The sequence below is a fragment of the Abrus precatorius genome, unplaced genomic scaffold (genome assembly GCF_003935025.1).
Source record: "Abrus precatorius isolate BTA unplaced genomic scaffold, Abrus_2018 Scaffold3, whole genome shotgun sequence".
Classification (NCBI taxonomy): Eukaryota; Viridiplantae; Streptophyta; class Magnoliopsida; order Fabales; family Fabaceae; genus Abrus; species Abrus precatorius.
The window spans coordinates 3,830,532-3,854,619 of record NW_020874373.1 but is presented as its reverse complement, the minus strand read 5'-3'; the positions used below and the strand labels follow the sequence as shown (position 1 = coordinate 3,854,619).

Below are 24,088 nucleotides of genomic sequence, written 5' to 3'. Positions count from 1 at the left end.
TAACCACATGATTAATACACTATATACCAACAAAAGCCAGTCTGCGTGAAATATAAGCATCATGTTTACAGATCAGTAACATCTATACGTCTACCACCTCTAAATAAGATCGCAATTTGAGAAAAAAATAAAAATAAAAAATTTAAGAGTTTTTGAGTCCTGTGGAGGTAGTTTTGATGAAATAGAAAGATGTGAACCATAAAAAAAGTATCAAAGGCAATAATATATCTAGTTTAAGAAAACCTATACTTTATTAAGGCTATATATTATTTTTTTGGGGTTATATATACTTCATAAAAACGTTTTATGAAACTTAAACTTTAACAAAATATTTCCCTTATTTAAGAAAAAACAACAACAATGGGTGGAACACTAGCTGTTGGTCATGAAATGCTCTACCAAAATAAGCAATATAATTCATGTCACTCGTTACATGATCATTCATATAATATATGTATTTTCAGGGAGAAAAGAAAAAGGGAATAAGTAAAAGTGTAGGTAGGGCGTATACTAGTATAGTACACCACCGTATAACTACGTAGCAGGACTACAAAATAATCTAAACTAGACATCATGACTACAAAACCATCTTATTCATCTCTAAATTCTAATTAACATTTAGTATTCATGGTTGTAGAAACCACTTGGGTCTCAAATCCATATAGCCCCAGCATTCTTGAGCAGTGGTACTAATTCATTGCGGACATGCAAGCTCATGATTTTTTTGGATCCACCTATGAACCTTTGTCCTATAAACACAGCAGGAACACTTGGTTGGCATCCCATTTGGAGCAATGCACTTTCAATCTGTTTCCCATTCGCCATTTCATCAAGCTCATGAACAGTGGGATTTGCGCCAAAGCTACGTATCAATGATGTCATGGAGTGGCTCAAGCAACATGTGCTCTTGCTGAATATCACCACAGGCTTATCAGCTACCATGCTTGTAATCGTGTCCATGATGTATCGCTTGAAAAAATAGATGAAATACAATGAAATGATAGAGCATATAGGAGAAAGAGTGAAGAGTTTTTCAACTTGGGCTTGGTTATGTGGAAATGAGCTTCATTGAAGGGTTATTTATAAGCTTATTTGAATGTGGTGGCCATTGTATTGTCGCCTCATAATAGAAGAATAAGATCATAGAAGAGAATTCAGAGGATTCCCGATAACTGTCCTTTACCACTGTACTGCATGTGTTGTAGATAGCAAGTTGGCTATAGAATGCTATTAAGGTCAATCTAATGAATCCAGAACTTTCTTCAAGAATAAGATTCATGGTCGCGTGCATGAAGCATATATTTTCTTTTTTTTTTCGCAAATTTAATATATATGCCACATGAGATCTTATCACCATGGTACAGCATTAGCAACAAAACTGAACCAATAAACAAAAATCAATATGCTATTTTAATTTTTCTCTTAAAATGAGTTTTTCTTGTTTATTTTGGATTTGAAATCAACTTTTTTCATTAAAAGATTCGCGCCCTTCCTTTCAGTTGAGAAAACATGAAAGATGATAGAAGTGATTAAGAATACAATTAAATGGTTAAAAGCGAAAGATACGGAACTCTTGTCAACGAGAAAATCAGCACCCTACATAATGGCCATGCAAGACCGAACAAGAAAATGTTTATGCCGGCCATATAACATTTTCCATGCACTCTTCTATCTTAGAAAAATCACACATTCTTAACTGTAAATATTATTTCTGTCATGTCTTTGCTTACACCCAAAATCTTATGGTCATAGAACACTGTAATAATTGAGAACAAGCAATGCAGCTGTGTAGTTTGCTTCAGCAGATTAGTATCTAAAAATGTTTTTGTAATGCCCAACCTGCATTAGCAGCATTACACTGAATTGATCAACCACCTTAATTAAGGCTCTTCCTTGTTATTATCATCTTTGGCTCTTAAAGTCTGATCTAAAGCTTTGTTTATTCTTAAAGGGAGGAATAAACACAGGTGATCATCAACCACCTTCATGAAGGTAAATATCATACCAAGATATATCATTAAACTATTCAGTCATTTATTTATTTATGAAACCATAATTTTATGTATTTATATGTTTATTCAAAGATGAGTTATTCGCGCAACTCAAACCTGACACCTCAATTCCAATCCTTACTCACCACCTCAACCATATATTGTAACTCTAGATGAGTATGATTTGATAAGACGAATATATGGCAAAAGTGGTTGAGAAAGAGACAAAGATATAAAGGGAATAAGAATATATAATAGTTGTGGATGAGCGTGACTAGGACACTATTAAGTAATGAAAACGAAGACGGTTTTCAGCATACAGTCATGGATTACAGATTAAGGAACTTAGATATTATCTCTCTCCGCTTGTTCCGACCACGATGTATATGTTTCTACTTTAACCCTTTCCTAGATGCAAAGTGGAGCTTATATTCCTTTGATTATATGTTTGAACATATAAAAAATATGGTCATTCTATACTGCAATCTAATGCTATATACAATCAGTAAAATCATTTGAATTCATCACAACGGTACAATGTGCATGTCAACTTCACAGGATTCTGTAAGTGGAATCTTTATGAGTGCAATTTGTCGGTTTTCTTTTTAATTTTTTTTTTTCACGTGCTAAACTTTGGGTTAGATAATAACCGGTGAATCAGCATATGTTATATTTCAGCTACTGCTAGAAGAAAATGCTTCTTCTACACCTCTCTTTTAATAACTGGTCAATCAGTAAATGTTTTTCTGGTTGGATATAACTAGGTAATTAGGTGGTTAATCAATACAAAGAGGAATGGTAGTAATATATACAATGTTTTAACACACTAATATTATTTAATAAAATCTATGAGAAACTTACTAGACAGGAAATGAGGCTCATTTATTTATTTAGTAAAAGCTTACATGAATTCCATCCATTAATGAAAAATATATTTAGAAGGATTAATGTCAAAAAAGTTTATAGATTTCCCTCGATACATATATTATATTTAATAATTAACTCATCAACGTGATAAATATCGGTTCATTCATAATAAACTCGCGAAATTTAGCTCACAATTAGGAGAATTATCACAGCTAAAATAATTCTCCAATATCAAACAGAAAGTGTGCTTTACTTTTTAAAAACAACACGTTCAATCCTTACCTTAGTGATTTCATTCAGAACAATAAAAGTGCTTGAACAGATGCAAGTTAACCAGGTTATTCAAATCTCATCTCATTTGAAGATTACTAAAACGCTCAAAATCAGGTAGATGCCAGGAGAGCATTTACATGGTGATCAACGTAATCATCTAGAAAATACAAATTACAGTAATGAAATGTACAGTTATAACCACTTCAAAATCACAACTTCAGTTTCTAGAGATTTAAAGCCAAATGCCTGGCTGTAAAGAAAAATGCTACAAAGACATGATAAGCATCCCTATGATGATGATATATATGCCCAATTGATCATGTTGGGACCAGAGAATTATAATGCTCTCCTAGCCCAAAAGCATGCTTATGGTAAGAAAGCATGATACTCGAATTAGACAAGCTAGTGCCATCATCAGGTTTATACTCTTTGCCCATCTCCACATCTGGGAAGGACCCTGAAAATATCATAATATGCTTCTTCAGGCAATGAGTCAAGGCACCAAGCTCTAGTTGTCCTCCCCATATTGCCGTGGACTCCACTTCTTTACAATAATTTTCAAACTTCTGAGCAGGTGATTCATCAGAATCACTTCCAATCAAATTCTCTGACAGGAAAAATGGAAGGAAATCAGATGTATGCTTTCTCATGTATGTGGCCACCATTTCTCGGAGTTCTTGGTATGTATAAGGAGAACTACCCCCGGAGAGGAGGGCCAGCTGATCCTCAACAGCTCTATAGAGGCAGTGCCCATCAGGCTTTATTTCACAAACAGTCAAACCTAGAGGCTTCAATTTCCTTTCCAATTTCTCATTTTCAATTTCTCGATCGCTTATAATGTCACTCTGCTCTGCTTGGATTCTCTGCTCCCTTTCTACTTCTTGTTGAGCTTTCTTGTCTCGCCTCTGTTTTGCCTTGCTGACCTTTGTATGCTCAGGTTGACTAGTAACAGATACTCCAGCTATGGCCTTCACCAAACTGTCCAAATTGCTCTTTTCGTTTCCATTGCCACTGTTATAGCCTAAGGCAGCCAGTTCTTTGGCTTGTTTCTCCTTAAGCTTAGCAGAAAGTTGGGAAACCTCTTCCTCCACTTGCTTCTTCTTAGCTTTCTGCTCAGCCTTGCTACCTCGAGCTGCAGCCTTTTTCATCTCAACTTCCTTTTTCTGCAGCTGTGATATCTCTTTCCTGAAAATACATCAGTCATTGGGAGAATATGCATTACATGGGAACCAAAAGAACTTATAAAGTAACACAAACATTAAAGTTCAAGTTAAGTTCAAATACAGGGAAAGCAAAGGACAGTAGGTTGACTTGACTACCATGCCAAACAAATGTAGCTAGCAGTAGCGAGTCATGCAGTCAATTCAAATAGAATATGGCAGTGCTGGTATGTCAAATTCAAATAGATTCTCAACTAATAAATCTTAAACCATATAGTGTCTGATTAATTTACTTCGCAGCTGTTGCCAGGGGAAAATGGCAATTGGTATAAGTTGTCCAGAAGCCAAATCCCAAAGGTACAAACCCCGAGGGAAGGAAATGCTCTTGTTTAATTTATTTATTATCAATAAATAGAAAAAAATAAATTATTTGAAAATCTAAAAGAAATACATAACTAAAACTCTTAATCACCATTTTTTTAATATCTTATATCATTCATTCATGTAAAAAAAACAAAAAACAGTTAAAAATGTGATTTAAGGAAGGTGACATGAGTGGAAGTTTCAGCAAGTTGTGTGTGTTTGAAAAGAATTAAGGGTTAAAAAGAGTAGAAGTAAGAAACCTCTAGGCACTGGCTCAGAAGAAAAAACACAAACATCCCAGTTAACTCCAAAATCCACAAAATACGGCATAAATGTTGTTATGGAACCTTTGTATTGGTATTCTATGGTTGAATTGAAGGTCACGAAATATGCTGAGGAACGTTTTGAAAAGAGAGAATGCCTTGCCAAGCACTCTCCTAGACGGCAACTGGCCAAGATTTATGTAAGAATAAATACATTTATAAAAACAGTGAGATCGCATGGTTGTGGAGAAATTTGACATATATCAAGCACCAGATGGAGCTAATGGCAACCGGGTTATAAAAATAGAAAAAGGAAACTCATTCAAAATACATTACATCAACAGATTGAATCCTCAACAAAGATAATTTTGAATCCAAGATTACTTTAAACACATGGTTATCTAAGTTTCCGTCACCATTAATCTACTGAAACCACATCCTACTGGGTATTTTAATTATGAATGAGATGTAATATAATTGATTAAGCTATAGTGCTGTCTGATAACTATGAATTTACCATAAAACTGCTTTTATCTTGCAGAGCAGAACAGAAATAAATTATGCGAATGACTTAGTACTTCAAAACTTCAGAATGGGAAAATATTAGTAGTGTGAGTTTTAGAATCCACCTCTATGAACATCTATATAAGACTAAATACATTTATAAAAACAGTGAGCTCGGATGTTGTTAATCTTATTTAGAATGAATTACCTGTGTCGTGAAAGAACTTCATCAAGCGTTTCCTGCTTCTTCTCAGCTGTTTTGTCCAAAATCACTTCTTCATGTGACTTCGCCTCAATTTCTGGGGTATCCTCCATTGGAGAAACCCTAATTTTCAAAATCAATGAGAACATCTTAATAAAAAAGCATAAAAATCCAATCATCATAACGAGAAATAAAATAATGTGGCCGTCTAACGATACCATTGAGGTCCTCAAAATCCCATTGATTTGTTAAAGTCTAACTATCCAAACAGAAGAGTGCTAGGAACACATTCTTTCTAACATGCTCTCAAATCTCAATTATTGGATGAAATTCGTAGGAAACTACAAAAAATGAGTGATAATCATTATATTATGAGCGGGGCCACATGATTTTTGTAATTTTGAATTAATTTAAACCAATAATTGACAATGTTTTTGAAAGAGTGTGTTAAATTGTATGTCATTCCTCTTATCCAAATATCTAACTTGTGAAAACATGACTCACATCACATAGATAGTGCAGTGTAAGTTATGAAGCCATTAAAACAAATTCCCAAACTAGATAGCTAACCATTAACTGAGAACTCAGAGAAGATAATATCAGTAAATACAGCGCCACATGCAGATTATGGCAATCTTAGACACGTTTAAACATCAAATTCCAATCCAAACTTGTTCAGTGATAATAATAATCACAAGACTTCAGATTTTCAAGAATACAAACTTCATAACACAAGAGGGATAAGGGGACTGTAACGCAAATCAGAAACTACTAACATGCAATCAGAGATTCCAACTACAAAAAACGTGGCAACACTCGGGAAAATCCCCTTGCATGCACATGCACAAAATGGGTAAACCAATAACTATAAACAGCCAGCAATGTGTATGTGAGAAAGATGACCCACCCTTGACCAAAATGAATGAATGAATCCCTGGATTAACGCAAACTCACATCCGATTCATGAATCAGAATCAATTTCACAGACCATTTTTAACAACAATAAACAAATAAAAAATGGAAAAATGAAGTTTCATAATCAAAGATATTAACTAATAATTAAATTTAAAAAAAAAAACTAGAATAAAATCGTAGAATGGATGAGAGCAAACTGCAAACCCAACAGTTCTAGAAAGAGAGAGAGAGATGTGTAAATTCCAAACCCTCAAAGCCGAACAATACAATTACAAAGCTATTATATACATCAAGAGTGCGTAACAGATTAAAACTTAGGTCAATTTTCGAAAAAGGGTAGTTCATGGCAGCATTTGCAAACGTTTGGGGCACAGTACGAGTTTGCTTACTGATATAAGAAAGAAAGGAAACGGTGCATGGTAGAATTTAAAAATAAAATAAATAGAGTAATAGAAAAGAAGAAGAAGAAGAAGAAAAAACTAGTTTAGTGTAAAAGTGAATTGAAAGAGGAAGAGAAATTGCTTACGTAGCTAGCTATTACCTAGGGCGGAGACGACGATGTTTGTGTGTCTGTCTCACAAATAACGCAAACAGAGAACACAACTACAAGAGAAGGTCGTGGGCTGGGCCGATTCATCTTACTTGGACTACGAGTCACCATGGCCCATCGACATACCATTTCAGATAAAAAATGGAAATTTGATTTTATTTTTTTTAAGTCATTAAATCAAGACACCACATTATAAATATTTTTTAGGTGCATTATCTGCCTCTATTATACTTTAATATAAGTTTAAAATTTTAAATATAGTTATTTTTTAGAAATATTTTAAAATATCCATTATTAATAATTAAAATATTTTTAAGTTTATTAAATTTTAAAAATTATATATTACATTTTTAATTTTAATTTAATAATAATCATGCAGAATAAAAAAATGATTATATAATTATAATTATGCTTTTATGGCATAGTTAATAATATAATGACTTTTGTTTCTTCAAGAAATATTTAACACCCAATACCTCACCCTAAAACAGCATCCCGAGAAAATTTTATGAAGATAAATTTATTTATTTTATCTTAATTATAAAATCACTATAAAGCTACCTAATTAAGAAAGGATAATCAATATCTTAATAATAATAATAATAATAATAATAATAATTTGTTAAAAACTACGCTAAAGATTATAATAAAAAATTATTAATACTGTTTTCAATCATTTTTATTTTATTTTTAAATGTATGGCTGATATCTTTAGAATATCAGTTAGTATTTATGATTAAAAAATAGTCAGAATTTATTTATAAACAAATTACCTTACAAGTAGGAGAACTCTTAGATCCTCCTTTGATAATTACATTAATCATGTGAGAATTTCACTTTCCAATTCCATATCAACTTGATTCTACGAGCTGTGTACCCACAGAACTATACCAATGGAAGATGGAAGAATATTGAGTCATGACCACTGCTTTAGCTCTTTCTCGTCTACTTCAAGTTCACCCTGCTTATATCGTTAGTTCTGGGACCGACCACTCTTACATCTATAACAAAATAATGGTAACAAAATATAGTATTTACTATATACAAAAAAAAATATTGTTTAATATTATTTTTAGTATTTAAGTAATAATTTTCCATTCACTGTATTTATAATTATATGCCATATATACAAATATAAACTTCTAAAACTATATAAGAAAAAATAATTGGGAAAAGTTATTTTTATAAGACATTTGATAACAATTAATTTTTTTAATTTATAAACATACCATCATACTTATTTTTAGTTGATTAAAATTAAAAAATATCAATTTTTTTTATATAAAGATAAATTTATTATCATATCAAAAGTCTTACTAAATAATATAAGTCACTCTTTGTTTGTGGGTATACACTTGAAATCACCTAATAAATAAAAAAGAGAATGTTACTGATATAATTTCTTTAACCATTATAAGATAAAATTTTATGTTGGTTCTATCAAGTAATTTAAGTCCATTTTCAGTAACATGTTAATATAATATTTCAATTAATATTAAATAGCGTGTTAAAAATTTTAAAATTATTAATATTTTCCAAAAATAATTAAAAATAATAGAAAATATTTGCAATTATCTTTTATAAGTGCTATTCAAATCCCAAATTTCAATAACATTTAAAAAAACCCTGCCTTATAATAATTCTATTATTTGAAAATATGAATATTTTTTAATTTTTTTATATATGCACATCTAAAAAAAATTTAATAAATAAAATAATTTTTTAAGTTATACAAAAATAATTTTTCATAAAATTTCTCAAGAATCCACCATTTTTAATGACATTATTTATTCTTATATTTTATCAAAAAATAGATTTAATTCACTATAAAAAAAATTATAAAGAATATTCTAACTACATATATATCTAGTTGATATGGGGTATATATCTTAACATATTTTTAAAAAAAAGTAAAATGGTGAAATGAAATTGGTGTATGAGGCACATGATTAACAAGAGTGCTAGACAACACCACTTGACAAAAAAATAGTCCAACAGAAAGAACCCCCAATGACTGAGATAGTGTGACTAGCGAGGCTACTCGTTCTCTTGAAATTGCACTTTTCAATCTTTTCTTTTAAAATATGGTTTCAAAGGTGCACCACATCTTGTCCTCAATGGTAGCGTTAACAGTGAACATATTAGCCTTAAATCTCTGTAAATGCAACATTATCATTTCTATAGGGTCAAGTGTTCTCACTACTTTGCACAATTAAATTATGTTGTGATTTTAATTAGTTGAGAGAAGAAAAAAAAATCAAAATGAGTTTCTCAAGTTCACAGGTAACCAATAAATTAATTTGAAATACGTTGTGATTTTAATAATCAAATTTTAAGAATAGATACTTAATTATTGTAATTTTTTTTTCAGGAGTTCACTATAGTGGAGGCTTATCCCTCCTCAAGATAGAGTCATCCTACTATAAATTCTATCAGTATCTTTTGCTTAATAGCTTATATATATATATATATATATATATATATATATATATATATATATATCCGTCCCGAAGTTTCTACAGAAATCTTAGAACATAAAAGAAAAGAAACATAGTATACATAAACAGAATAACTCAAAACCTTTATGTTTTGCATAACAAACTTCATAGAACAGTTAAAGAATGTTGTATAACCCATTTGGTCGGTTTCTTTAGAGTGCTATATTATAGTCGAGTTGCCTAACTACCCAGCATAAGATATCAAAATAAGGTGCAATCTTTAACCCACTCCACTCTTAGACATGAACAACTAGAAACCTACTATAGAAGTATACCTTATCCTTCTAGCAAAATTCTCACTTTCAAGTTGACATTCTCATCCATTAGTTGATACTAAAAATTGATGTTGAAGAATCTCATATCCTTTAGATTTGCTTTCGTGGATATGCATACAAGATTACTCGAATTCATCCAAGTTAAACGTGATTACTCAGCCAAGGAATCTAAACCGAGGGAGTTCGAATCATATTGATGAAATCAAATATCAAACAGCACTAATTAGGATTTTCATGACACCCTCAATTTTTAAGAATCCCTTCCCATGCCCAAGAGCCAAATGCACATAAAATTACTGGACATTACCACTGTTTGTGTATTCCATGATTCTGATGCGGGGACCAAAGTGAAAAAGTGGAAGGGAATTGGATAAACCCTTATCTTTCTCCGCATCAGCCTCGCAACCTACCACTATACAGAAACTGAACCAACTATAACGTGTTGCGGAAATTGGCAAGAGTGTAAGAAATAATAATTAGTAATACCACATCAATATACAAGTAACTGGTTAAATAACACAAGTATGAATTATTAGCATAACCATTTTTCTTTTGCTTCTTCTTTTATTCCCTTTTTATGTTTTCATATCTCTCTATTGTGTATGAATTAATAGATATGGGTCCAAAAAAATATATAGGAAGGGTATAAGGTTTGGCCCATGGTTACCCTATTGATAACCATGCAGATGACACTTGGAATTTCTTTCCACTTCTGGGTCTCTGACTTTGCATATTATTAATTCTATTGGATTCCTTGCTTTTGATAGATTTTGTTGACAACGCAGCATTGGTTTTGTGCCACCTGCCTCAGAGAAGTTTGCTCATGTTAACATTAGAATAATGTTTTTGATGCTGAAACTAGGTCGGAAAGAGTTTTTTGGCCTAATAAACTATACGTTGTTCTTATTCTTGCATTGATTGCTCGTACGGCCACCCAAGGGATTTGAATTATCACTTACAGTGTGATGCTAAACGCAACTTGTTCATGGCATTGGCAGTGTCACCATCGACCAAATGATCAAGAGGCATTTCCCTTATCCAAACAAATATCTGAAGGAACTTTCTTTCTTTCTCTTTCCTATCCATTTAACTATAATTAATTTGTTTCTATGCTTTTTTCTAGCTTATACAATTCAATCCACTATCCTCACCAACTACTATAAATAAGAGGTGATGAAATCTCAAAGTTCACCAGGGAAAAACAAAGCCTTAGCTATCTCACAAGCTTCTCACACTCATCTTTCTGTAAAAAGCTTTGAATATTTTTTAGTTTCATATTCCCCCTAGTTCTGATATTGAAGCAATGGATAGAGTTAAGGATTTGGCATCAAAGAAGGCTGCCGTTATATTTACCAAGAGTTCATGTTGCATGTGCCACAGCATCAAGCAACTTTTTTATGAGCTTGGAGCAAGTCCAGCTGTTCATGAGCTTGACAATGATTCCTATGGTAGGGAAATGGAGTGGGCTTTAAGGGGTATGGGTTGTAACCCTTCAGTCCCAGCAGTGTTCATAGGCGGAAAATTTGTGGGCTCATCCAAAGATGTGATATCTCTCCATGTTGATGGCACTCTCAAACAAATGCTCATGGAAGCAAAGGCCATCTGGTTTTAGTTTCACCAAAGAGCTCCATGTACTTAAGTGGTATAGAGGGAGCTTTAGTATACTATTTGCAGAGACAGTGTTTAATGAGGGACACTCCTGCTTTTTCTTGAGTGTCCAGATTAAATTAAGCCAAAAAAAGTCTGCATAAAAAAGTAACTTTTTTTTTGTTGGTATTTTCTAAAGGCTAACACTATGTCTACTAAGTTGTATGAAACTTGATCATGCTGGATCGAGAAAATGGCATGGTTAATGCAAATGTAAACTTTCTGGGATTCACTTTTATGTTAAAAACCTTAAGAAAAAGAAGTGCTTTAGTTACACACTTCCTCCAATTTCACCATAACATGTTCCTCACTTTTAAGATGATATTACAAAGACTCACTCTATTGCTGACAAATTTGATGTATAATAATAATTTCCGCAGAGTATTATTTTTAATTAAAAACATAGTTTTTTCTTTAAGCTCATCCGCTTCGTGAAAAAGGAATATCCCTTCTTCATGAAAGCCAGCTCAGATATATAAACATATCATCACTATTATTCCTAGTGTTAAGGCATAACTAGGTGTTGATTCCTCACCGCTAAATTTGGGCACCTGGTGCGAGGGATAAAAATCAAGTAGGCACATCACGCTTCAAACTTTTTAGTCAAGAACGTGCATGGCGCCTTCCTAACCTTGAGACAAAAAGGTAATGCTAGCACTTTTTGTCTCCTTTATTATTCTTTCATATCCACAAGGCAGGATATATAATTTTCATGTACGATTTCCATGCATGTGTAGACTATATAATATATATACAAAGGCATAATTTAATTTCTAAAATAATTTATCTACAAGAGCACGACGTGACAATCAAGCTGCATGCACGATGAGCAATAGTTTATGTTCATATTTATTAGTAATTACGTTTTGCTAACATATTCATCAAACCAAAACTCACGTGCCCATGTTATGTAATTGTGTTTTTGTACCTAACCTACCCCACGGATAAGAAGTTGAATGGTGTAGTTAATTATGATGCCGGATTCTTTGTTAGTTGATCGGTTGTTAATGGAAGAGAATTAATTATCTTTTTCTCAAAAGGCAACTATTTTTCACTCATTCATGTGCTCATCTACACGTGAGAACACTATAGATGTGAGTGCTGCATCTATGTAGAGTCTGCAAACTCCCAAAATTAAACTGCTTGAGTGTCAGAGAGAATCCTGCGAGTTAGTGGGTGCAACACAAAGAATCTTGTAGCCACTGAAAAAGCCATCTCAGTCTCTCATTCTTTCGGCATAAGGATTCAAAGGGCTTTATTGTGATCTGTGAGAATCTGATATAAATTGACCATTCTCTAGTATTTCCATTTTTATTTAGAGAGAAAGAGGGAGAGCAAGCATCTTTATCATTCAGAAAATCTGAGGCAAGTTTAACAAATGGTTAATATGCGGCACACGTTTGACACAGGCAAGGGAGATACTGGTTTTTTTTTTTTTTTTTTACATTCGTTTATGTTGAAGAAAATCTTCATACTATATGGTTTTGGTCTCATAGCTAGTCTACCAATTGAGGCATATACGTGTAAATATGTCTTCCAACTTGCACAACCGAATAAGATCATACACTTAGTTGGGTATCTAAAAAGCACAACCTCTTTGGAATGTGCTTTGCTCTTGCTCTAACAAAGCGGTTCCTAAGCTGTCCCTATAAATAGTCTAGTATACCACCTCATTTGAAATAACCTCAAGCTTCATATAATTTTCTATTCCTCAAATCTTCTCCTTAGACTGCCAACCCAATATAGCCATTGGATCGAATTCAGTTTGGATTCGGTCTGATGGTTTGGGAGTTCTAATAAGTCTAAGGTAATCTAAGAGACATCTCTCAAAATTAAAATTTTAATTTTTCTTCCTTGTGTTATATTTTTTTTTCTTTTTGTGTTGTCTCTGGACATATATTTAGAAGAGCAGGTACTTGAACAGTAGTATATCAGGATGGACAAGGTGACGAGGTTGGCGTCTGAAAAGGGTGTGGTGATTTTCACAAAGAGTTCTTGTTGCCTTTGCTATGCAGTCAACATTCTGTTTCAAGAACTTGGGGTGAGTCCTGTGGTTCATGAGATTGATCATGACCCTGAAGGCAGAGAAATGGAGAAAGCTCTATTCAGGTTAGGTTGTAATGCTCCTGTCCCGGCTGTGTTCATTGGAGGGAAGCTAATGGGATCCACCAATGAAGTCATGTCCCTCCACCTAAGTGGTTCACTCACTCAATTGCTGAAACCTTATCAGACTTTATCTTGAAATGAAACACAAAAACACTTCCTGATACCTGCTGGAAGAATAAACTGGCTTGAATCAGTAGAGTAGGGAGCTTAGTACTGATATTCTATGTAGTGCTATATGTCTATGAAGTGTTTTTCCAGCATTTGATTAGCTATAATGTAATCAGATAAATATTCTTAATGAAGCTTGATTTATATAACTGTAGCAGTCTCATACTTCTACCAACTCACACTGTTTCCCACACTGCTATAATGCAGTTTTTGGGTTAATTAATTAAGGTTAATAATCTCAGAAGATAACATGTGGTACTAACTATATAGTAATGACTAAAGAGCATACCCTGAAAGTTTCTTCCTTTATGCATCTTAGAAAAAGCTCCACCACCTCTCTCCTTCCTTTCTTTGTCCCTCTTAATCCAATTTTTTTCTAGCAACTACCAGCAGTAATATTCAATAACCTTGAAGTCATCCTAGTAACATGAAAGTATCTACAATCACTTGCTTTGAATATGTGTGTGACTGTGTCCATTCTTCCTTCATGTAAAGAAAATATTCTATGAAAGATATGTAATCTGCATCATACTCAATAAAACACAAACAGCTAGCCAACCCATTATGGTTTTGCATGTCTCAGCCTTACCAAGCATTATAAAGGTCAAAATCAAATTTCCTGTCACATTTTGCCAATCCTTCTCATGTTAACCTCATAGAAGGACTATTGAAGAAGGGAGGCTTCTCTATGGGCCAAAAAGTGTTACCTTTCAAACTTTGAAAATTGTTTCGAGGGGGAGAATAGAATCTTGAGGCAACATATAGGAAAAGAAATATATTGTGCTGGCATTAACTTTTCCATCTCTTGGCATTGTCCACATATTTAAAAGTTAGTAGGGAAATCCTAGCTTTTTATAGCTAGTGCTATGGATTCTTCAACTTTATCCCACGATAAAGAAAGGTATTACATTCCTTACCTTTTGTTATCTTGTGCTTATTTTTATTCTATTCTTTTCCCCCCACAAATAGCAGTCAAAATCGAACTGTGGGAAAGCATACCTTAGGTTTAGTTAGCAAAACTTACACCAGGGTCATTCTCATTCCAGAGATAGTGCTGTGAAACCAATCCAGCATTTGTACAAAATTCTTTCCTTAGTTTATTTAGGTATATAATTAATTTATCTTTGTTAGGAAGCTGGTGGTTATCAATTCCAAATATATAATGAATGATCTTCTAGTTCCACAGCTGAAGGCAATAGCACAGTTAAAAATAATATAATATATGTCAGGATAAGTTAAAATAACAATTCTCTTATCTCAGCTTTTTTAAATTGACTTTTAAGTATTTAAAAAAAATTATTATATTAAAAATATAAAAATATAATAATTTTTTTATACAAAAAAATACTACTTTTTAATTCAACTTGAAATACAAAGTTTAACAAAACTGTTAAAACATATTTATTTTTTTCCTGAACAAAATAGGAATCAAATCAAATTTCCTATCCATGTCTTATGAATGTTGAATTTCCCAACTATTTGGGAAATAAGTGTCTAATTGTAGTTGAAGTAATGGTCTATTTACTAAGGAAGGAAATTTGACGGCTGTTGAAGAACAAAATGGGTCAATTATTGTGACAGTTGATGATAAAATAGGATTAGGAGTTACGTAGCAGTCAAAGACAAGTAAGGGCATATATTGCAGATAGCAACTGTGGGTGTCGTGGAGGCAATGCCTGTGAGTATTTGGTCCCCTACGCTCCGCCAGATTCATGTGATCCCTATATTTAGTATCTTTCAGATTTAACATATTTCAGTGCCCAAAAATCAGCCCCATAATGTCCACAATTATAAAATGCTAAATATAAATAATCACAATTATCATTTTTTTCCTTTTTGAACACTGAAATATGTTAATAAAATACAAAATTGTATAAAAATTTATTCTATACTTTCTTATTTAATTTTCTACACGAGTAATCTGCTAATTTGTAAATTAAAAAAACTTTTCTTGAAAGCGTACACAGCTTAAGCCAAAGAGATAAAATAATAAACGTGATAAATGATGTAATAAAAATAAGGGACGTAAAAATTAGAATTAGATGATAAAAATATTTTATTCAATAGTTTATTCACATCTCTTTTTACACAGATATATGCATTTTAAGAGGACAAGAAAGAAAGTAACAAATGTAAAAGATAATTTAATGGGAAAAAAAAAATATATATATATATATATATACAAAAAAAAGAGTAAGATAAGTATAGCCTTTAAAGTGTAAAAAAAACCTAAAATAAACATGTAAATGATACATAAGTACCATTTTTTTAATATCTATAATTAGTAGACTACATTCAGTTTGAGTAAATTTCTAAAGAAGTTTTTATAAATTAAAAAACAACTTATATTTATTTATTTTATAAATTCTTTTAAGTTAAATTTCTAAAATTTAAAGAAATAAATTATTTTCAAATTTATGATAAAAAATTTATTTATTTTTTATATTAATTTTTTTCTTCTATGAGAATTTCTTTAAAAATTTACTGACCTAATTTAAACAAGAAAATAATATATGATGTTAATTTTATGAACATTCTCAAGGCATTTGATAAATTGGATGTTTGTGATCAAAGGATATTTTCTTGTACGTACAAAAACCTAGTTTCTTATAAGTTTAAATACGATTTTTAAACGTTTAAATATAATATTTTCTATTTGACCTTCTGAAAATAATATAACTAAATTTTCATTTTCATATAATTTTTTATTAATTTTTCGTGTTATATTTTTCTGTTGAATGTCATTCTATGTCGTTAATTTAAATATTCCAAATTTATTTAATTTATTAATTATTCCAAATATTACGGATATTGTTAGTCTCTTATTCTTAACTGACACATAAACTATTAAATAATAAAAGAAATGAAAGATTAACCGAAAAATCATACAAGACAAGAAAGAATTAACAAAAATAAATTATAACATTTTTTAAAATAGAAAACAAAAATTAAAATAAAAAGGTGACGCAACTAGATTAAAAATATATTCAACTATCTTCGTGTGTTCATATATGTTCAAGGTTTGTCTTTTATGGGTTTGTTGCAAACCTAAGTGACAAGGATTGTGCACTGTACCTGATCAATAAGTCCAGACCCAAACTCAGGATGGGACCTCTTAACTATGACTCATGTCTAGGCATACCAAATCATGCAAATTGGAAAATTTTCTCCTTAAAACCGAGTATGACAATGTTAAAATTGATTGAGCCACTCACTATTGAACCATTGAATGACTCGGCCTACTCTGCATTGCATGCTTTGAAAGATGCTATAAATTGCGCAATCATGTAATTTTCACACCCAATTGCATGCACAACATTAGTAAAAATTCCCACTTAAGAATAAGGATAAATTTGGTCAAGCATCCCATCACAGTTTATGACCTAATAAGCTAGCAATGTTAGGTTTGATCTATTATAAACAAGTTAGGTCATTCTTTTATAATATATATATATATATATATATATATATATATGCTTTTCCAAATATTTAAAATAATAGTTTTAAAAACTTGTCGAATATTTTAGGCTTATTAGATCATTTAAAAGCATTAATTCTTTAACCCACATGAAGGTTTGTTGTCTTATTCATAGGTAGGTAGATTGGCCAAGTTTAAATCTCATACCTTTAAAATCAGGTTAAGCATTTAAAAATTCTTACAATAAATAATTAGGTTAGACTAAAATTATATGTTTGAGAGATTAGGCAAAACTCCTTTATAACAAAGTTTAGCCTAAACTAACCTAGTTTTATCCGTATTTAATTTAATAACTTGGGTGTGTCATTTAATGCCTTTGGACTACATTAATATGAATTGAGAAGTTAACTGTTAATATTATTGCTCACGCATATAATATACATAAATAGATAGAGTGTTTGTTAAGTAAATGTATATAAATTCAATTATAAATGAGGTTGATTTTACAAAATTAATGATGGTTAAAAAGTGGGCTTAGAGTAAAAAGCAATATATGTGTAAATGTTTAAAAAAGTGATTCTGCAATTTTTTTTAAATATCCACCAATCTAGTTGCCTAACGCAGAAATAAGACTTTTACATTTTTGCTCAAACGAGTATTTTATAACTAAATTTCAATTTAAATATGTAAGCCAAATAATATGAAAAATAACAAACTCGATTTTGGCTGAGACTAATGCCAAAAAGCATAGAAATAATTAAATGTTCGGTCACCAAAAGTAGCCTAAAAATGATCAAGACATGGAGGATTAAGAAATGTGTTTAGGCTGACAAAGAGTTGATGGCTTGTATGATATTAGTCGTCCTAATTTTCATGATAAAAACCGTGCATGATGTTCTAGTTTAGTGTATTTTTTTCCTTTCTTTTTTATTTCAAGTTCTCTTAATTGTTTCCACTTAATGATTGAAAAGAAATATGCAAATTGCAGTCATTAAAACACTTATAATAGATATGCTTAGCGATGATGATGCCTTTGTTCACACGAAAAAATTTATATTGTTAACTAGAAAAAAGTTAAATAGACTAAATAAGTTAATTAAAAACAGATTGTAGAGGCAAAAACAGTTTAAAAGGAATTAAGTTGAGAAAGTGAACATAACAAGTTTATTAAGACAAAATATTAGTTTGGAAGCAACTAATGAAATATAGCCTGATTCAAGAACATAAATATTTAGATAACAGAGCTTCCTATCATAAGTTTAGTAGTGACAAATACATTAGTCGAAAATGAGGCTAGCTAATGAACAGGTAAGTTGAGAAATTCAGTAGTCGACGAACATGTCAATCATGATAGTAGTTGGTTAATAACATGTTAGTTGAGCTTAGGGTTAAATGAGGCATGTATCGGTCAAAGTTGACAATCAACAACAATTTATATAGGAACTCTCTTTACTTTGGAAAATGGTCAAATGATGCATGTGAATTAAGACGGTGACTTTGAAGAAAATAGGAAGAAAAAGAGTTTGACAAGTTAGAACGATAATAAGCAATTAGCAAATTAACTATCTCTTAGGTTTTCGAGGTGATTATAAAAGCGAAAAACATTCATCACTAATCTTCCACGATTGTACATGTGGGTCAAAGATTAAGAACGAGACATAATGAGAGATTACTAATTTAGGCTTATAAATGATAAGTGTAAAACAAATTGTATTTGATCACTAATGAACCACCAAATAGGTACAAAAAATAAAAGTAATAAATATAAATTCTTAGACATGGTAGCTATCTATTCAAGTTGAACTTGGTCCTTGTTCTAAATCGGGAGAGTCAATTCGAATCCAAAAAACAAAAGGAAAAGGAAAAAAGAGAAAACGGTCTTTGTGAGACCGTACAGTCGGTTGGTTCAACAACCGTCGTATTTTTCTTATAATTGAATTTAATTACAACCTTTACAAAAAATTTCTTACAAGTGCAATACCTAATTTTAATTGGTACCAGACAAGAGGTGTTCTGCCACACCAAACACAAAGAAGAACTTGAACTCGGTTGACGTGGCACAATAGGAGTAGGAGATAACAATGGGTTTGTAGATCTGGTTGCATAGAATAAAAATAGATAGGTTGGGTCTCTCTCTCTCTCTCTCTCTCGTGACTCCTCCTTTCCTCTCCCTCAGTAACCGCTCTGGTACTGTTAGATCCTCTCTCTCAATCGGAAGAGATACATATTTAACAAATCGAAGAAGAAAAGAGAGGGAAAAAACGCAGTGAACAAACGAACCTAAGTCACGTTCGGATCTCTCCTTCTCTCTCTCTCTCTCTCTCTCTCTCTCTCTGCCTAATACACTATTGCCTGTCACTGATCCTTCGTTAATGGCTTCTTGATCAGGTATTATGAATTTCTTAAACTCTACCTCTCTCTCTCTCTCTCTCTATTTTAGTTTCTATGCGGAATTTCACTTCTAGCTAAGCCTTATCTTTCTGCGAAACCAAGGGTATATTGAAATCGAAGCGCGTTTCTTTACTTAGATTCGATTCTTCGTTTTTCCTCATTCTAGGGTTTAAGCTGTGCTAATTACCGAAGAATCGCATTCCGCTTACCCAAATTTTAGGAAATCGAACAATTCAGAACTTATAAATCGGTCCTGCTTTTCATTTCTACGGTTTCGATTAGTTCGGATTGAATCGATTCTCATGTGAATCTAGTGTGATCTGTGGGAATCCGATTTCTGTCTCTCTCTATCTTGGTTTTAAAATTCCCCTGTCTGGACGCAGAGACATCTCTCTCGTAAAGATTGTTTGGAGAAGCAATTGGATCATATGAGGTGTTCACTTGGTTCTCCAGTTGTCAATTCAGATGTGCAATTTTTGCAAGCTTGCTATAATAAGGAAATTTCCCTCAGAGTCACACAGGTTAGTTGTGGATAGTATGCATACTTATTTCACTCTTCGTGTTTATGCTCCCGGATTTTTATTTTTTGGTCACTGAAAACATGCTTTAGTTGCCAATTGCCGTTATTGCGGAGAGTGAGAATGTTTCAAATCTGCCTTATCGTTCTTAATACGACTATTAGTTTTGTTTCTTTTTCTCCCCTTTCTAAGAACTGAGGTGATTAGTAGGCACGTGGGTGTTTCTTTTATAATTAAATTGTGCGTTAGTGGATTGGAGTTGTGGCCTTATTGGAATGGGAATTGATTTGCAGGTGAGCAAGGTGAGATTGAATCTTTTGATCCAAGGAAGTACTGTTTTGCAGTTCCATAAGTTTGGCAGAGGAGGACACAGGCTAGCATGGCAGAAGGTGAGGAGCGTATTGAGCTTAAATTCCGCATATATGACGGAACTGATATAGCACACAGTACTTATTCATCTTCAACGACAATTGGTACCCTTAAGCAAAGGCTAGTTGCTGAGTGGCCTCAAGGTTAGTCATCTTGTGGAATGTGTGGTGTCTGTATACAAGACTTTGCTAGCATTTTGGGTCAATGTAAATATACTTGGCAACTAATTGGTTGTTCCAAATATTTATGAGATCAAGTTAGTCCTCCAAAGATTTATCGTGCCATTAAAATGGTTCAAATTGATGTCACGCGTAGGACTGATTTGAATGATATCAAGTGTAACTTTGGAGGACAGAAATGCAACTTTTCTCTTTTGGTAACCTCAATTTTATATCATGTTGATAATTTTTTCTTTTATTTTATGTTAAATTTAGATACTCTATTCACATTGTATTTCACAAAGTACTAATTTAAAACATACATTAGATTTTTGTTTTGGCAATTGGCTGTAATATGTATCCAACTATTTTTTGCTGCATGGTTGACAACAACAATAGCAACCATCCCTAGCACCATTCCATTCTGTGTGCATTTATCCTGTAGTTCTACTTGTGAGCCCAGTATTGCAGGCTCATGTATTCTGCCAAAAAAATATGAGAAAATCCAGTCTTGCACATGATCATTCTTGCAGATGAATGACTTATTTGCCTTTTCCGATGAATATAACATATATATGTCTATCGTTTGATTTCAATTTTCATCTTCTCATTTCTGGAACATTTTTGCCTTACCTTTCAATGGAATCTTTCTGTTTACAGGTAAAACAGTTACACCAAAGTCAGTAAGTGACCTAAAACTTATACATGCTGGTAAATTTTTGGAAAACAGCAAAACTCTTGCTGATTCCAGAATAACTTTTGGTGACATCCCTGGAGGTGGTATTACCGTGCATGTTGTAGTACAGCCTCCAGTAACTAAAAAGAAGACAGGTTTGTTCAATCTTTTCATCTGCAATCTTACTCAAGCTTGTAAGTTGCGTGGATCCGGGTAGAGCCATAAGAGTACCTGTATTAGTATTGATAGTATACAGGATACAATACAATTTTTAAAAACTAAGATATAAATGCGGGGAAATATACTAAAAATATGAAAACATAAATAATAAAGTAATTAAAATCACAAGATAAGTATAATTTAATGATATTTTAATTGTAATCTTTCAACAAAATTCTATAAATATATGAAGTAAGCAAAACTAGCCAAAGAAGGCGTAAGGTTTGAAGGGTCAATGCGTTGTGTCATATTTAGTTGCAAAGTGCAAACCTATCTATTTATTAGCAGAGCTTGTTTTGTCTGATACAAGCTTGTACTTGAGCGAGATTGTCTCATTGTGATGCTTTATCAAACAAAAAGCAACTCTTATGTAAGTATGTAACATCACATCTTTTGTAAAACTATGTTAATTTAAAAATAAAATAAAAACATGATCGTAAATCGTGAAAATATGCATAAATGAATAATGTATTTAAAAAGATAAAACGGTCCTTTTTTGGTGACCGGTTTACGACTTGTATTGCTACATATATCCATTTAGTGATTTATATTAAGTTGCCTTTGAGACATATATCTGATGATTGACAGACCAAAACATTACTATATATATTTTTAATGTGCTTTTTCCCTTGTGGTTTGCTTGCAGAGAAGAATCAGGAGAACAAGCAAAAGATGAATTCCTGCTCATGCACTATCCTCTAGTTTAGGAAGCATACCTTGTGCTGCCCTTGAAGATAAGGATGCATTTTTGCTTTTTCAACTCTCGGGATGATGGGTAGGCAGTGCGCTATCCAATGGCATTGCGTAAGACATGTTTGGTTTTGTCATGCTTGCTTCTTTTAATGTTCGATTCATTTTTAGTCATTGTCTTCGGAGTGAAATCATCAGATATTAGCATTGTAAAATTCTGACCTGAACGAGTACAATAAGAGTGTTGCAGGGCACAAACCTTGGCCATACTCCAGATCAGACGGCCCCAACATTCGATGAATGCATATTGTTTGGAAGTATATAATATGACGACTCCTCTCCCCTCCCCCCCTTCCCCGGGTTCTTTTTACACATGGTTGAATTCACATGGATTAACTAAGAGAAGTTATTCCAAGAGAAAAAAAATATATGAAAAATCATAATATTTTTATAAATTAGAGGAAATGAGTTGCTTTTAACTTATTAAAAAATTGTTTTTTTTTTATACTCATGTTTTCTTTTAAGGGCTTTTTATAAGTTTTTCCAAACCGATCTTAAGTCTAGCACTTCACCATTTAATGATTCAACTCAGCCAAAAAAAATGTATATATTGAACATATTAAGTTTAAGTAATTAATAATAATAAAATTTTATTAAAAAATATTTGTTGTACTTTTATGTTTTTTTGTTTTTGTTTAACAATAAATGTTGGGTTGCTTTGATTTTTCAATTTTTGTTTTTTAAAAAAATATTTATTATACTTTTAGAACTAATGATAATAAATGTTGGGTTAGTTTCTTTTAATTTATGCATTAATCTCATTTTATCTTTTTTTACAATTATAAGAATTAATATACAATAGAAATTATAATAAAAATATTAATACTAATATTTTATTCGTTTATTTGAATGTATGATAAAAGATAAATATATAAAATAAAAAATATTAATTTAAGTTTTTAAGGTTAAATTTTGTTTATCTGGTATTTAAAACATGTTTAATTACTGACTAATAAAAAATTTACTTTATTTCATACAATTGTGTTAATCTTAAGGACCTTCATGTTGAATTTGAATTTAAATATTTAAAAGTAAAATTTTTAATTAAAAAGTAATATATACATTATATTAAAGTTATAAAAATATAATAAATAATTTTTATTTAAAAAAAAATATTATAATTTGTTGTTCAAACTTGTTTTTAAGAGTTGGAACTAATATATTTTTATTTTATATTTTTATCTTTTATCTTTTATCTTACATTTAAATAAATAAATAAAGTATTAACATTAAATTTTTATAATTTATATTAAATGTCAGTTTCTATAAATTTTTTGAAAATTAATTTTTTAATGAGAAAGAACAAATTTATTATTTTTGAAATATAAAACTATACTAAATATAAGTTTGTTTGAAGATATAAGTTTTTAGTCTTTTAAAATTTTATAAACTTTTTTATTTAGTATCTTTTTTATTTTTTAAATAAGTTCATAATTTGTTTTTTATTATTTATTATAATACTTATTTAATTTTTATAGTTGACATTTATTTATAAATTAATTCTTATAGTTTTTATTATATTTTAATTCTTATATAATTGTCTTTACGTCTTAATCCTTTTCATTTAATGTTGTTAACATGTTTTTCAGCGACAAGAATTAATTCAAAAATAATTTTTGACTAAATTATAACATTTTTAGATATAGACTAAATTAAAAAAAATGCATAAAGTATTAAATTAAACTTATAATTTAATTATAAAATTATTCATATTTGTATAAATTATTCAATTTTTTCTTTTTTTTTTTGGATTTATATTTTATTGGATTATTTTATGACTACTCAAAAATTTACTTAAAAATTTTAA

General features: G+C 31.3%; 5 protein-coding genes across 11 annotated transcripts; 3 read left to right on the top strand and 2 right to left on the bottom strand.

The window, feature by feature from the left end:
* Positions 1–506: 506 nt before the first annotated feature.
* LOC113861360 (monothiol glutaredoxin-S6-like) lies at positions 507–1,037 on the bottom strand. Its single transcript, XM_027494132.1, has one exon. It carries the CDS (start codon positions 958–960, stop codon positions 652–654), a length of 309 nt encoding a protein of 102 aa, XP_027349933.1. The 5' UTR covers positions 961–1,037; the 3' UTR covers positions 507–651.
* A 2,143-nt stretch (positions 1,038–3,180) lies between these two features.
* On the bottom strand, positions 3,181–7,138 carry LOC113861359 (deubiquitinase OTUD6B). Of its 5 annotated transcripts, XM_027494130.1 has the most exons (4): positions 7,080–7,110; positions 5,842–5,964; positions 5,630–5,746; positions 3,187–4,316 (listed from the first exon to the last, which is right to left on the bottom strand). In XM_027494130.1, exons 3-4 carry the CDS (start codon positions 5,734–5,736, stop codon positions 3,449–3,451), a joined length of 975 nt encoding a protein of 324 aa, XP_027349931.1. In that variant the 5' UTR covers positions 5,737–5,746; positions 5,842–5,964; positions 7,080–7,110; the 3' UTR covers positions 3,187–3,448. The 5 variants fall into 5 exon arrangements, with proteins under 5 accessions (XP_027349932.1, XP_027349931.1, XP_027349929.1 ...); XM_027494131.1 differs by lacking the exon at positions 5,842–5,964 and having other exon boundaries at positions 3,181–4,300; positions 7,080–7,115; XM_027494128.1 differs by lacking the exon at positions 5,842–5,964 and having other exon boundaries at positions 7,080–7,138.
* A 4,026-nt stretch (positions 7,139–11,164) lies between these two features.
* Positions 11,165–11,473, top strand: LOC113863695 (glutaredoxin-C11). Its single transcript, XM_027497351.1, has one exon. The coding sequence runs from the start codon at positions 11,165–11,167 to the stop codon at positions 11,471–11,473; it is 309 nt and encodes a 102-aa protein (XP_027353152.1).
* Positions 11,474–13,197: 1,724 nt separating this feature from the next.
* Positions 13,198–13,913, top strand: LOC113863025 (glutaredoxin-C13). 2 transcript variants are annotated; one of them, XM_027496398.1, is made up of 2 exons: positions 13,198–13,315; positions 13,413–13,913. In XM_027496398.1, the coding sequence occupies exon 2, from the start codon at positions 13,445–13,447 to the stop codon at positions 13,748–13,750; it is 306 nt and encodes a 101-aa protein (XP_027352199.1). In that variant the 5' UTR covers positions 13,198–13,315; positions 13,413–13,444; the 3' UTR covers positions 13,751–13,913. The 2 variants fall into 2 exon arrangements, with proteins under 2 accessions (XP_027352199.1, XP_027352200.1); XM_027496399.1 differs by having other exon boundaries at positions 13,205–13,315; positions 13,421–13,913.
* A 5,311-nt stretch (positions 13,914–19,224) lies between these two features.
* LOC113863042 (membrane-anchored ubiquitin-fold protein 3-like) lies at positions 19,225–22,565 on the top strand. Of its 2 annotated transcripts, XM_027496422.1 has the most exons (5): positions 19,228–19,588; positions 19,975–20,112; positions 20,403–20,621; positions 21,297–21,467; positions 22,178–22,565. In XM_027496422.1, the coding sequence occupies exons 3-5, from the start codon at positions 20,489–20,491 to the stop codon at positions 22,231–22,233; spliced, it is 360 nt and encodes a 119-aa protein (XP_027352223.1). In that variant the 5' UTR covers positions 19,228–19,588; positions 19,975–20,112; positions 20,403–20,488; the 3' UTR covers positions 22,234–22,565. The 2 variants fall into 2 exon arrangements, with proteins under 2 accessions (XP_027352224.1, XP_027352223.1); XM_027496423.1 differs by lacking the exon at positions 19,975–20,112 and having other exon boundaries at positions 19,225–19,588.
* Positions 22,566–24,088: the final 1,523 nt, after the last annotated feature.

Excerpts from the sequence above, each read along its gene's own strand:
- LOC113863025 (XM_027496398.1), top strand. The coding sequence starts at position 13,445 with ATGGACAAGGTGACGAGGTTGGCGTCTGAAAAGGGTGTGGTGATTTTC.
- LOC113863695 (XM_027497351.1), top strand. The coding sequence starts at position 11,165 with ATGGATAGAGTTAAGGATTTGGCATCAAAGAAGGCTGCCGTTATATTT.
- LOC113861359 (XM_027494129.1), bottom strand. The coding sequence starts at position 5,844 with ATGGTATCGTTAGACGGCCACATTATTTTATTTCTCGTTATGATGATT. Across the intron at positions 4,317-5,629 it reads GAAGTTCTTTCACGACACAG|GAAAGAGATATCACAGCTGC; the intron begins GTAATTCATTCT and ends ATGTATTTTCAG.
- LOC113861360 (XM_027494132.1), bottom strand. The coding sequence starts at position 960 with ATGGACACGATTACAAGCATGGTAGCTGATAAGCCTGTGGTGATATTC.
- LOC113863042 (XM_027496423.1), top strand. The coding sequence starts at position 20,489 with ATGGCAGAAGGTGAGGAGCGTATTGAGCTTAAATTCCGCATATATGAC. Across the intron at positions 20,622-21,296 it reads AGTTGCTGAGTGGCCTCAAG|GTAAAACAGTTACACCAAAG; the intron begins GTTAGTCATCTT and ends TTCTGTTTACAG. Across the intron at positions 21,468-22,177 it reads AGTAACTAAAAAGAAGACAG|AGAAGAATCAGGAGAACAAG; the intron begins GTTTGTTCAATC and ends GTTTGCTTGCAG.